The sequence below is a fragment of the Heloderma suspectum genome, chromosome 7 (assembly GCF_057233095.1).
Source record: "Heloderma suspectum isolate Gila_16-S chromosome 7, 16-S_ref, whole genome shotgun sequence".
Lineage (NCBI taxonomy): Eukaryota > Metazoa > Chordata > Lepidosauria > Squamata > Helodermatidae > Heloderma > Heloderma suspectum.
In genome coordinates, this window is record NC_139464.1 from 47896155 (window position 1) to 47910748 (window position 14594).

Sequence of the window (14594 nt, forward strand, 5' to 3'; positions counted from 1 at the left end):
CAGGAGGACAGAAAAGAGACATATGCCCAGGTAGACTGTAAGTGAGCTTTACCATCCTGCTTCCTGACTTTTACCTGTGGCTACTCCACAGACTTTCTGGGGCCAGAGAACAACTGCCTCTTCACAGGACCAGACCCCTGCCTTGCACTCTCTCCAAGAGACCTTCTGTCACCTTGGAAAAGATTGCATCAGTTTCCTGTATCTGGTACATAAAAGGTGGGCAGCTTGGGGACAGGGCTGGGACCAAACAGGTGGCAACAAAGAGTGTTGCCCCTATGGGGAAACCACTTCAAGGGTGAAAGAGGGTGAAGGCCATCTGCTGTGTTGGACAGAGGGGAGGAGGGAAGGGATTGCCTGTATATCTGCCTTCTTGGGTATGCATAGGGTTATTAGACCTATAACTACTGCCTGTTGTTGGGAGAGATGTGTTTTAAAAAGGCACAGAGAGGTGGAGGTCTACAGGGAGTGGCCGTTGAAACAGTAGAAGACAGAGCGAGATATGGTGATAGGAGTTGGCTGGATCATTATGGGGGTGGGAACCGCAACAGCGTGTTGGTTGCTCCCAAGCTGTCTCCCATATCAGAGAGCCCAAGTAGCCCTGGTGACAGTCTCTCTGGGCTGAAGGTGCTGCTGCTGAATTCCAAGTCAGTGAATGGGAAAACAACCACCATCCAGGATGTGATCCTGGATGAGTGTGCCAGCCTGATCTGTATCACAGAGATGCAGTTGGATGAGTCTGGGGAAGTAAATCTTTTGCAGCTTTGCTGCCTGGACTTTCCATATTGCAGCAGGCAAAACCTGGGGGACAGAGTCACAGTGGACTCTCATAATTTGATCTTCCTGTCCAGGTGCCCCATCCTGCAGTCTCGAGTATATATACACAGTTACACAGTTTCAAGTGTGTATCTGAAGGTGGGTGTTTGGGACAGAATCGGGATTCCATTGGTGTAGTGCTCGTCCTGCTACTCAGCACTTTTGCTTCCTGAGCCAGCCAAGGTGGTCTCGGGGTTGGTGCTGGATTCTGTGCAGCTTGTGCTGGCTTGTCAATATACATGCTGAGGCCACCTTGTTGGGAGTGCCTCAGGACTTCATGGCCTCCATGGCAACCATGGGTCTATCGCAATTAGTATCTGGCCCTGCTCGTTTAGCAGGGAACTCTTTGGATCTGATTTTCTGTGTAGGGTGGGATAATGCTGATCTGGGGTGGAAGAACTTTCTGTAATTCCATTGTCATGGACAGATCACTACCTAGTGGGGTTTAGGCTTGCTGGGACTTGGAGCCTCCATAAGGGCAGGGGGGAGCAATTAAGATAGTCCTCTGCAGGAGACTGATCCAGATTGCTTTCTGGATCCAGATTGTTTTCTGAAAGCTCTTGGGGATTTTCCTGTCACCTAGGCGGGCGATTCTGTCAAAGACCTGATTAATCTCTGGAACAATGAAATAGCCCAAGCAGTTGACACGATCGCTTCTGAGTGTCCCCTCGCATGGAAGATCCGTTGCACCATCATACACTATTGGCATTGTGATAGAGGTTGCTTACCCTAGTGCTACATCAGTATCATGCCATTTTAACACCATAACCTGCCTCTTTAACAAAACAATAAAAAGACAGTGGTATCTTAAAATACAGTACCATTTTGAAAACATCACTCTACTCCAAATCCTTCTAAGTGAATAAGGAAGGCCATCACCATCATTCAGTAAGCAATCAAAGACTGAGCCACACAAGCCTTCCAAGAGAGGAAGTAATTCTTGCATCAGATAGAGTTGGCCTAGCAAGATACCATGGTTGATGGTATCAACCACCACTGAGAGATCAAGGAGGGCAGGGGTCCCCAAGCTTTATGGACCCATGGGCATATTTGGGAATTTGAGACCATGGTGTAGGCACCACCACAAAATGCCTAATGACCACTTTGGTGTCTACCTATCACATCTGTGGCTCTTAGGCTGTGTTTTATTCAGCAAAAATGTTTGTTTTGTGTATATTGGGCAGCACAACATTCCTTTAATAAGGAATTGTCTAATTGGCTAATTGATAGTGGTGCAATACAGCTAATGCTTCTTTTAAACATAAGTTTTGCCAAGGTCCAGTAGTTGCTTCTTTTTGGGAGGAGGTTATTACACAGATAAATTTTGTACCGGAACAGTCTTTAATATTCACTGGTGTACATGCTCTTTTAAATTATTTACCTACTTCATGGAAATTAACAAATAGTCAGTGTAAATGGATTCTCTGCACCCTTTTGACAGCTAAAAGACTGATATTACAACATTGGAAGAATAAACACTCACCTCCTATAATGCCATGGATTGAGGACTCTACAAAGCTTTCAATATTTGAAAGGGTAGCATATAGATGTCACTTTCAAATGGATACTTATTTGTATATTTGGTCCACTTTTGTTGCAGCCCATGTATAATAGCTAGAAAGTTTCATACAAATCAAACACTCTATTACAGTCATTTAGACTCATTCAAGTTAAAATACACAGACAAATACACAAATATCAGGACACAGACTACAATTTCTTTAGTTTAACTAATACAGTCAATCAGCTTGGCTCTTGTTTGTGTGGCGATTAGAAAGAAATTAGCCACCTGTTAGTGACATGTGGGATCTTATCCAAAATACAATTGATTACCAATCTTTCATCTGGGTGCCCTGGGAAGTTGGTGAGAAAAGGATAAAACATATGATATCTCAAGTCAGAGTAAAAATTACAATATAAAAGTACATGTGTCAGAGTTTCAGGGACTCCTGCTTTACATGGACACAATCCATGTATGTATATTTTAAAAATGGGGGAAAATATTTTTGAATGTCCATGGGCACCACATTGGGGATCCGTTCTCAGGTGCCATTGGAGGTACCTGCAGGTGCCGTGTTGGGGACCTCTGCAATAGGGTCATACTCCATATTTCTCTCTTGACAGAAGTGACCAAGGCTTGTTTCAAACTAGGCCTGAACCTAGATTGAAATGGGTCCAGATCATCCATTTCATCCAAAAGCAGTGGTGGTTGGATTGCCACTGTCTTCTGTAATATCTTGTCAAAAAGGGGTTATTTGCAATTGCCTAACTTACCTCAGATGGTTATTATAAGGTTAAATGGGAGAACCATTTCATTTACGCTGCTGTGAGCTCCTTGGAGAAAGGGTGGGGTAAAACTGATAGAAATCAAGCTTCACTTGCCGTTAGCTGCTATGAATATGAAGTTGTCTATAACTGTTTAGTATAAGGTATTTATTTAGGAACAATTTATGGTGTGTGTGGGGGTAAGGTTTCACTTTTGCAATAAATGGCTCTAATAAAACGATTATTCTGTTTTTATTGAAGCATTTTTAAACCACATTTCTGACTAAAGACAGCATCCCAAACTGTGCAAAATAACCTAAAATCACAAACATCATCATACCCTGTGTGTGTGTGTGTGTGTGTGTATGTGTGTGTGTGTGTGTGTGTGAGAGAGAGAGAGAGAGAGAGAGAGAGAGAAATTTATGTTTAATGGCTGTGTGTGGATCCTGATTTGTGCCCTTCTGCCATATATTCATATTATATATGACTTTAAAACAATGTTCTGTGTAGGGTCTATTTAATGAAAGTTTATTAAGTAGAGATTATGGTATTGTTTCCTGGAATGCTATTGGTTGAGATACTGAAATAATTTCTATGGAGGGGACTCTGAAAAGTTTGCTTTTAAGTAAGATGAATCATGACTGTCTATTATTGGAAAATATGCACTGGGACTGACCTTTGGTTAATGTGTAGAGATGAGCTGAGTCAGCAGTGGGATTTATAGATAGCATTGTTTAGGCATCTTGCTCAAGTGAACACTCTTATTTGTATTTGCTAATCATTGTTCTCCGAGTAGATTGTTTCCTGCTACCTTACTATGTCATTTTCATACATAAACAGTAAGCTGATGTGTCTGGTTTTTAACAGCATCAACCTTCTCTGAGGTGGATTCCTTTGAATAAAATTCACCAACAGCACAATTCTGTGTGTTTACTCAGAAGTAAGTCCCAATGAGGCTTACTCCCAAATAAATGTGCATAGGATTGCAACCCAGGTTTTATTTGTCTTCCTGAAGTCTCTGCCTGTGTGTCCTTGGGCATCTCTATACCAGCCTTAAATCCTGCATTTAAAACGGGGCTTTCTGCTTCTGTTTTAAATGCAGGATCACAATGACTCCCCTTTTCACGTGCTTCCTTTTCCCCATATGTGAGTCTTCCATTAGCTTTCATTGATCTCTCTCCTCTTCTTGCCGCTTTTACTCTTTTCACAGAGGAAACTGAAGTGGAACACAATAGAGTAATTTGATAGCTCATTATCTGCAATCTATTTAAAAACGGAACAAAGGGCATTTAGTGCAGGAGATGCCTGGAATGATCACAGCGCCATGTAAAGAGCTGGCAAAGCAATCTCAATCACAGGATAAAAGCTCAGGGTGAAGGTGGGGGGAGTTCCAGGGAAGGGAAATTGCACTTTTGAAATCTGATTGGAATCATTAACCAGTGTCATCTCCCAGATGCCTAAGAAGGTACAGACAAGTTCAAAGGGGAAGAGTGAAGATATGTATAGATGGCTAAAATTAATACATTGAAATAGCAATATTTATATTTGTGTCACATTCAGCCATTCATTTTGCAAATAAGTTTACAGGAAATTATTATGGGCTCCTCCCCCTGTTCTGATGATGACGATTAATAGTAGTATTATGATGGAAAGCTGCTTTTGATCAGGTGAAGAGACTCAGTCAAATGGGAGAGACATAGTACATACACTGCAGTGGAGAGTCAACGAGGATTTCCAACCGGCATTTATACTTTGCCATTAAATAAGTCTGTCCAAGAAATGCAGACAAAGAAACAAACAACAAAGTTCTCTTGTAATCAGAGATTACATTTCTGAGAGATCACAGACCTGCCTCAAAGAACCCTGCGCATGGTCTTCAGCTTTGGCCTTGGACCTTACAAGCCGTTTTCTTCTGGAAGGTGGAAATTATTGTTATCTGAGAAGATATAACGAAAACAGAGCAATTATAACAGCAGGAGGCCTTGAGTGTTTTTGTGGCTGATTGCCTCACCTGCAGATTGTGGATTTAAGTTAACTGAGCTCTGTGAGCTGTTTGCTGTTTGCAGCTGTTTGCTGCCTGGTGGCTCTTTGAATTTCAGCGTCTAGTGAACCGTTCACGATCTCTTCGCACCCAAGCCTGATTGCTGCAATTGCCTTGATGAAGGGTCTGTAAAAGTTTCAGGTTTTCCTGCACAATGGAGAAGGGTTTGGACATTTGGCCAGCTTTGCTTCGTGGAGGCTGAAAATTCAACATTGGTCTGTTGCCATTTCTGTTTTAAAGAAACTCTACAAGTGGTGTTTTACTTTAAGAGACTTAAGAGACTTAAGAATAACTATCTAAGTTGCACAAGTAGCAGCACCGGGGGAGTCGGTGCAACTGACTTGGCTAAGTAGGTAGGAGCGAACTCCATCTGAGGAGAAACTGGGGGGGCCTCAGCATTAAAGACTGGGGCTAAGTGCAAACTGTTTAGATCTTAGTATTGTACCGAACAAAATACCCTAATCCATAGTCGTGTTTATACATTCAAATCTGGGTTTAAACAGCTTTGGGGCTTCTCCACGTCACAGTTTTGGGAGGTGGTAAGGGGGTAAGGTTAAGGCAGATCACCTTATATGGAGGGGTCAAGTAAAAAAAGAACAAGGTGCTCTTCATCCCCCTCTTTAATTCCAAAAACCAAACAGTCTAAAATTGACTGGTCCATAGATAGAAATCTTAATTTATCACGCGCCGCCCCATTACACAATTGCTATAACTTACTCACCCAAGAGGACCCACCTGATAGCCCAAATGGTCATGGAGCTGGTTATGTAGAAACCCAAGCTGTCACCCCCTCCCAGTTCACACCCCAGCAAAAGGAAATATCTGATATTAAGCAAGTTGCAGAGCTTTGCATGTTGGTGTCCTCTACTCTGGAGGCAGTCTTCAAGGCTCTCAAGCAACTTGAAGCAGAAACTACATTAATTCCAGAAATGAAATTCAGGCTTGAGCAAATCTTAAATCATGTGGAACTACTTACGAGCGTAAAGGAACAGGAGCAAACCCCAAGCAGAGGAAAACCTGCATCCCAGGATTTAGTAATGCCTGTTACTACCTCAAGGACTGATTTGAATCCTATAGATTACAAGCTAGTAATCTCTTCGCATCAAGTGGCCCTTGATGTCTTCCCTCTACAAAATGGCTTCCTCCCTAGTTGGCAAGGGAAATCCAGAATTCTGTCAAATCTAAATAATTTGCTGAAGCTGGGCCTAACAATTGGAGATCTGAAATCTTTTCAGATACTCCTGACATTACAATACCAGAGAAGATTGGTGCTGACCCTTTCTTCACCTTGGATGGTGAGCAAAATAATGGCGTCAGAGGCTATTCTTCAAAAATTGAACATCAGAGCCAGACGTGTATTTCAGAACAGGCAAGTACTACCCTTTTTTCCATCTTTGGGCCAAGATAGACCTTTGCTTCCAAAAGCTCAAGATCTATCTAATGGGGCAATCAATTAATTGATTTAAGTCTAGATCTAGTACAAAGTAAATTACCAACCAAAGATCCTGTACCCACTAGTTCCTCTAAGGTAATGTCGAATTTTGATTCTATAATTGTAAACCTCTCTGATTACCCTCTGTTGCAAGAGAATCCTACACAGAGCAATGCTCAGCCTGCTCAACATATATGTCCAAATTTAAGAGAGATAACACCAGAAGTAAATTTTCTGGCAGCCACAGAAAAAGCCCCCTCTTCACAAATCTTCACTCCTACTTCACAGCTAAAGAATGGGGCTATTTGTTGTGATGTTAGACTCAACAAAATTACTGTTATACCCTCCCCTTGACTAGCAGGAAATAGAGCCCCATTAACTTCCTCGGCGCTGTTTTTAATTTCTTGGAATATAACAGGATGGTTTAACAAGCAGAATGACCCTTCTTTTTTTGAGCTAATTACTTCATTCAAGATAATTTTATTTCAAGAGACCTGGCTTTTGAAAGAATTATTATTAGATGATTATTTATTTATAACAACAGATGCCAAGGCTCCAATTTCTAAAGGCCGCCCATGGGCGGGTGTTGCCTGTGGTATTGCAACATCCCTTGAGGTACGCCCGAATGAACTGATTATTCACCCCCCTTGGTTTCAAGCTATTAGTCTTCAATTTAGAGGACTACATTTGATACTGATTAACGTTTACATTCCTCTGAGGGGCTCGCTTCATTATTCCGCCCAAATGTGGCAATTGCTGGACATATCAGTTGGGGCCATCCAACTGAAGTTTTCCAGATCCATGATCATCTTGGCTGGTAACTTCAATGCCTGCATTGGGTCATCTTGGGATCTGGTCCAAAATAATGAAGAGGGGCTGGACAAGTAGAGTCCAACTTGGGATTTACCCAAAAGACAATCCAAAGACTGCTCAGTAAATAGTCATGGTCATTATCTTTGCTCGCTGATAAGGGAGATAGGTTTAATCCCGTTAAATGGTTTAAGCTCTAAAGATCTTGAGGGTGACTTTACCTTCTTCAATCACTGGGGGGGCAAGTGTGATTGATTACATTCTGATTTCAGGGTTTTGCCTAGACAAGGTCAGGCATTTCTCAATTGGTTCTTATCCAGAGCAGGACCATCAACCAGTGAGGCTAGCAATAGACATTCATAACTCCATGAGGAGAGGAGAAGCCAGGATTAGAATCAGAGGCCCACTCAGGAGTGCCAGAATAAGGATTCAATGGCAAAATGTGGATCAACAGGAATTAGGATAAATACTTGCTTCCAATAAAATGAGATATCTATATGATCTAATTACAGATGGTCATATTGGAGAAGCTAAAATCGACCTATTCCAGGATATGATTACAGAGCTGGAACCCTTGTTATTCCGCACCCCACGACTGTTAGGCCCCAAAACCTCTTCAAAACTATTGTTTGATTCAGACTGTAAGCTACAAAAGAAAAAACTAAACAAAGCTCATAATATGCTTAAATGAAGGGCAACTACCCCCCTCCCCATTTGGTATTTTGAGCAACGCCAATAGTTTAAAACTCTAATTAAAAAAAAAAAAAGGGAGTACTTCCTCTCCTAGTGGGTATTGCTGGGGTCAGCCCTAAAGTCTAAGGATAGAACAACATTCTGGAGGCTGATAAATCAACATCACAAGTCAAGTCCTCTGCAAAATTTATCCCCCATCAGTACATCTAGATGGGATCATCACTTTTGAAAGCAGTTTTATGTAGTAGGGACAGAGATAGATGTGGGGCCAGGGGACCTGGTAAACCAGCAAGCGTGGCCCCCCATAACCCTGGAAACAGTTATTAACTTAATTACAGGCTTAAAGAAAGACAAAGCCCCAGGCTTAAATGATATAACTGCTGACTTTTTGAAAGATCAAATAAATTGGTGGGCCCTATTGCTTGCATCGTTGTTTACAACTATTGATGTCTCAGGAGCATTCCCAAAGGAGTGGGCTATGGCAGTTGTCATCCCAATCCATAAGGGTGGTTCTAGATCTGACCCGAGAAAATATAGACCAGTTAGTCTTCTGGATGTGATAGGCAAGCTCTATAGTAAATACCTTTTACAGAAATTAGAGTCCTGGCTAGATGAGCCTGGAACCCTGACCAAGGAACAAGCAGGCTTTCGGAGAGAACGCTCTACTATAGATCATTTTTTGCTCCTACACCATCTGATTGGGAAATATACTTCTCCACCGTACAAAGTGCTATTTGCAACATTTGTGGATCTGAAAGCTGCATTTGATTCAATCTCAAGAGTGCGACTATGGCAGAAACTTAGAGATCTTCAGCTTGACCCCCGGTTGGGAGCGAGAATCTAGGAACTATATATAAATTCCATCATGCGAGTTAGACTGTATACCAGTGGAACATTATCGAAAGTTATCCCTGTCAATAGGGGGGTGAGACAGGGATGCCTGCTGGCCTCAATGTTATTTAATATATATCTGAATGACATGGTAAATGCCCTGTCTGGTCCACAGTTCTTTCCACCTTCTCTGGGGCACCGTCCATTTTCTGTATTATTATATGTGGATGATGCTGTCATCCTGTCTTGCACCTCAATAGGGATGAGACAGTTGCTGGTGGCTCTTTCCAAGTTTTGCCAACAAGAAATGTTGTCTGTGAACTATAAGAAAACAAAGGTTATGGAATTTGGTAGATCTAGAAAGATCCATCGCTGGTCGCTGGATGGCCATAACCTAGAGTCAGTAACTAAATATAAATATCTGGGAATCGTTTTTTCAAAAGCTGGCAAATGGGATAAACATATAAAAGGGACAGCAGAGAAAGCTAAAATTACAAGTGGGGCAATCCTGAGGCTTTCAGCTGGGAGGGGAGGGCACTTAATTTCCCCACTTTTGGAACTTTATCGTTGTAAACTATTGCCACAAATGCTTTATGGGGCAGCGGTATGGGCAAATTCAGACCTGGCTGAGCTGGAATCAGCTCAACATGGGTTTTTACCAAGAGATGGGTTTGTAGCAGAAGCACCCCAAGGGCCATAATGAGAAATGAAATGGGGGCCTTGCCCATCTCGGGCCCGGTAATGAACGCAGCGGCTCGTCTCTGGCTCAGGTTGATTTTTCAGCTAACTTCACCATTGCTTCAGGCTGCTTTTGTTGAGATGAACCATGTGGCTGGGTCTTGATCAGGTAAAATGAGAGAGTATGTGACCCAGATTGGTTTCTCCTATGAATTCTTTTTATCAAAGGGTTATGATGTGGCCAAATCGCTCATAAAGCAGAGGATAGTAGATACATCGTGGCAGATCAAATTAATTATATGCTGGGTTGCCAGCTACATTCAACCAGGCGGCACAATATCTGGCACACCCATGTCCCTATTCATTCTGGGTTCTTATTACAAAATGCCGACTGAATAGTATTCCCTTGAAGGAAGTAGAGGGAAGATTTCATAATGTACCCAGACCAAGTTGGCTATGTCCATTCGGTTGCAAGACAATAGAGGATCGAATTCACTTTCTGCTGGAGTGTGCTAAATATGATAACTTGAGATCCAAATATATTTTTCCACTCCTAAAGAAAAAGAGGTTGGAAACATCAAGGGATAAGGTGCTTATGTTATTAAAAGGATCGGACTATTATGTTGCTTTTAGAACAGCAAAATATATTAATTCTGCTTTGAAAGTGAATTCAAACCCCCAAATTGTGCTTAGTTCAAGGTAAGAATAAGACGAAATGGTTTGGTCTTAGGTTTTAAATATTAAATTTTAAGGGTTGTTGAATTTCTGGAGGCAACCAGTAGTTTTTTTATTTTTTTTTTAATTTAAATATGTTTCAGCCGTACAGCCTGGTTCATTGTTTTGCAAATGACTGGTTGTCAATGCAATAAAATTGAACTGGAATTGGAAAGTATGATGTAATTATACTATGAGTGCCAGTAAATCCACCAACAGGGAGTGCAGGGGTTTTTGTGTTATGGACGTTAGTCTGGGGGAAAGCAGGTAAGTCCCACTGTTGGCTGCTCTTTGACAGGTGGCATGCATCTGCTTGTATGGTACTGGTTATTTGTGGTATGAGTTTCTCATATCGTAAAGATTCATTTACTAAAAAAATGCACTCATTCCTGGATTTAACTTAAGGGTGCAATCCTATGCATGTTTAGACAGAAAAAAGTCCTACAACCCCCAGCATCCCTCAGCCAGCTAGGGGAGTTGTAGGACTTTTTTCTGTCTAAACATGCATAGGATTGCACCCCATGGATGTTTGACTTAGATGTTATCACAATGCTGTACTGAAAGTCAACTGAAGCTCTGTATGTTTTGAGTTGGTTAAAAAAACGTTCAAGAAATCACTGGGGGAGTATGGAATTTTAAATGTTGATGTTTCAAATTTCGTAAGCTATTTGAGGACTAAAGTCAAAAGGCAGGGTAAAAATATTTGAGATAAATAGATAAATCATTTCTGGTTTGCTGTTGTCATGTTATTTTGTTGAATTGGATGCTGTTTTATCTATATTTTCTATGTGTCTCTGCTGAGACTATGGAGTGCAAGTGAGAACAGATGTATCGAACATTGGTTTGCATCAGACAGTATCCTGTGGTGCAGCTGGCTGCACCCTGCAGTAGCTAAAGTCTAATCGTATTCCTAGTTAGTGGACAGATCTGGCTGGTTCGACAATTCATTATCAGAAATGGCTGCTGAAGGTTAGCAATACCATCTATGGTCTTTGTGAGCATGGAAGATTCATAGGGTGCCATACATCCTGCCCTGGATTCTGAAGTATAATTGCCCTTGTGCACCACAGCTGTGCCATGGTGAGAGTAGAGGGTGTCTACTTGCACAGGAATACCAAAGGCTTCTCCTACACTGTTGGTTGGATGTAGTTGTGCCTTACAGCTGGGTCCAGAACCCTTTCGGCTGCTTTGCTTAAAGCTTGATCTGTTTGCTCTAATTTACTTAAAGAGGGTTATGTTCAGTTTTCATTGAAAGTACTCAGAAATAAGTCCAACTGAAATCTGTGGAACTTATTTCCAAGTATATCTGTTTATGGTTGGAGTATGTGTTTATGATTGGGGTGTTTACATTAATAATTGTAGCAAATTTTGGTGTGGTTAAGTTAAAAGAGCAGCACAACTCTTAAGTTTTTTTGTCACCTAAAAAGTGTATTCTGATGTGTGACAGTACAAAACTGATATACTGTAAGGAAGTAAGATAGACTAATGGGAAAATCAATGTAAGAACAGTCTAGAGAGGGGAAATGGTAGATGTTGGGGACTGAGAAGGCAATCCTCCTTATTTCAGTCAAATAGGGTCATTTTCAGAGTGGTAAAAGAAATGAGCTTTTTCTCAGCTATGTCAGAGTATTCAGGCAAAATGGTTTCTTGTAGCTATCAGTATGACAAATTGGCCCTACCTTGAAGCAGAATTGAATTACACAATCATCCAGAAATAGTTCAAAGATAATAATTCAAAACCTGAATTTATATGTGGAGAGCAACTGGGTAGTGCCTAGCATCCTCCAGTCTTAACATTTATTGTGTGACATTTTTATACAAGTGTATATCTTTGTTCAATAGGCACAAAAATATATTTTTTCATTTCCTTTTGAAGTCTCCAAGGCTGAACCATGGATGATGCCATATGGTGGAAAGATTTCTTGGATGTGAATTTTAACATCCTTTAAAGTTGTTTAGGGGCAGGGGTGTTGGGTTTTTTTAAGAGGTGCATGCTTAATACAGAATGCTTTGTTGTTTTTATGAGGAATATGCAAGATGGCAGCATACTTACAACAAAGAGTGACAGCAGTGATAGCATTTGGGGAATTTACGGTTTGGATCCAAGAGTGCACTAGTGTGAGTAGAAGGTGCTTCCAATCATTCAGGGAGGGGATCTTATTTCCATTGATTTCTCTCCCTGCAACAGCATCTCTTCATGTATCACATCTACTTTGCAGGGTCCCTAAGTCCTCAGGAGCACTCTTTGTGGGGTTTAGCAGGCTACAGAGGGAAGGTAGAGGTGGGAACCCAGTTTTGGGTTCAGAGCTCTGCAAGTGATTCTTAGGATCCAAGTCACTGTTCTTTTCCAAAAGGGGTTTAATTACTCTTAACGTTCACATACTGTAGTCCTGGAAAATGAAGATCACCTCATGACAAATACAAAAGAAGAAATGGCTGCACAGACTTGCCTCCAGCTTTAGTTGGCCAGTGGGATTATCTTAGGTTTGGCCTTGAGGGTCCGTTTGTAGTGATAGTTGGATAATGTGTGGGTTTTTAAATTGGCAATGTGTTTTATATGCACCACCAGGTATTTAATGCCCGTATTGATTAGAAGTAGTGACTAGGAAGGAAAGCTCCTCCTCCCACCCATCTTCACTAACAAGTACCCTTATGGATCTATTATTATTTACTTTTGAAATGATTGCTCCAGAACTTTCCGTGCTTGTCATTTGCAGCATAATATTCTAATTCTCCAATTTTCTCCTTGGTATCTTTGCAGATATCCACTATGCAACTGTATATTGGATGAAAGCTGAAAAGTCCTTCCAGGTCAAGGATGTATTGGACAAGAATGGTGATGCTTACGGCTATTATAATGACACTGTACATTCTACAGGGTGGGGGATTCTTGAGATCAAAGCAGGCTATGGTAGCCAGGCCATAAGCAATGAAGACCTCATGTTTGCTGCAGGTTTCTTGGAGGGCTATCTCACTGCTTCGTAAGTACCTCTGTAAACTTAACTGAGAGAATGAGGATGCAATGTTAAAAATCACAATTCAGTATATATGCATAGCAGCATGCAAGGGTTTTGCAATAATTTTAATTTTTGGCATCTTTAGACTCCAAAAGGATTTTAGACCCATTCATCACTTGCAAGATAGAAGGGTTTACAATCTAGATCAAGTGTTTGTTCATTGTTCAAAAAAGAAGCAAAACAAAGTGACCTCTCATCTTTGTCTTTAACTTGAATTTTAAAGCCAGACTTTAAATTTATGTAACTTCATTATATGTGATATTAAAAAAAAACTTGAATCGTAACCTGGCATATTCATAATCTAAATCTGGAATGCTATATACTAAATGATAGAATAAATGCTTTAGAAATCTGAGGTTTTTCAATTGAAAAGAAGATAATTTAAACGAGAATTAGTAGGAGATAAATATCTCTGTCACTTACTATAGATGCTGCATGGTTTAAAGTGTTGGTATGTGCAGATATTTCAGGAAAGTACTTGTTGTATATGTTCTATTTATTTCAATTAAACAGGACTTCCTGTACTCAAGAGATTAGGTCTAGCAGATAATAGCCAATGATGTTCTGATATAAACAGACCACCAGTTATTACATTAGAGCACAATGCTGCTGCTATGTATGTCATTAAATCGTATTTATTTATTTATTTCATTTCTATACCGCCCAATAGTCGAAGCTCTCTCCATCTACAATCTCTCTCTTGTATTATTATTAAGTAATACAACTGTGAAAAGGCTGTGTTCTTATATTATTTTTCAGTAGTGTGCTCAGTTAAGGGCACAATCCTATGGATATTTAGACTGAATAAACGGCCTACAACCAGAGCTGGCCCAAAACATTTTGCTGCCTGAGGTGAAGAACAAGATGGCGCCCCCTCCCATTCCATGTACAAAAGCCTTTCTTCAAGATTGAACATCGTTCTTCAACATCTACGATGGGATACCACACCTGAAAGCAGCAGGCTAGCTTAGGGGATGTAGGGAAGGTCATGTGGAACATGCTTCTCTCCTCCAACACCCTGCTGCCGCTTCTCAGCATTTGCCGCCTGAGGAAACCACCTCACTTTGACTAATAGTAGGGCTAGCCCTGCCTACAGCTCCCAGTATCCCACCAGCCAGCCATGCTGGCTTGGGTATGCCGGGATTTGTAGGACTTTTTTTCTGTATAAACATGCATAGGGTTACACGTTGCACATTTAAGTTGCACATTTGATCTAAGAGCCAGATCAGATGTGACACTAAACACATAGCTGTGCCTATGATTGTGTCATGCTCCTAATGGGGAGAATACTTCAGGCAGT

The 14594-nt window shown here is 41.1% G+C and overlaps 1 protein-coding gene across 3 annotated transcripts in view; it reads left to right on the plus strand.

Annotated features, from left to right (window-relative positions):
- Positions 1–14594, plus strand: part of PLBD1 (phospholipase B domain containing 1) — a 73176-nt gene that overhangs the window by 16981 nt on the left and 41601 nt on the right. For all 3 annotated transcript variants that reach the window (XM_084810061.1, XM_084810062.1, XM_084810060.1), the window contains one exon: positions 13039–13258. In XM_084810061.1, the coding sequence (XP_084666187.1) occupies positions 13039–13258 (220 nt within the window). The remainder of the gene's footprint in view (positions 1–13038; positions 13259–14594) is intronic.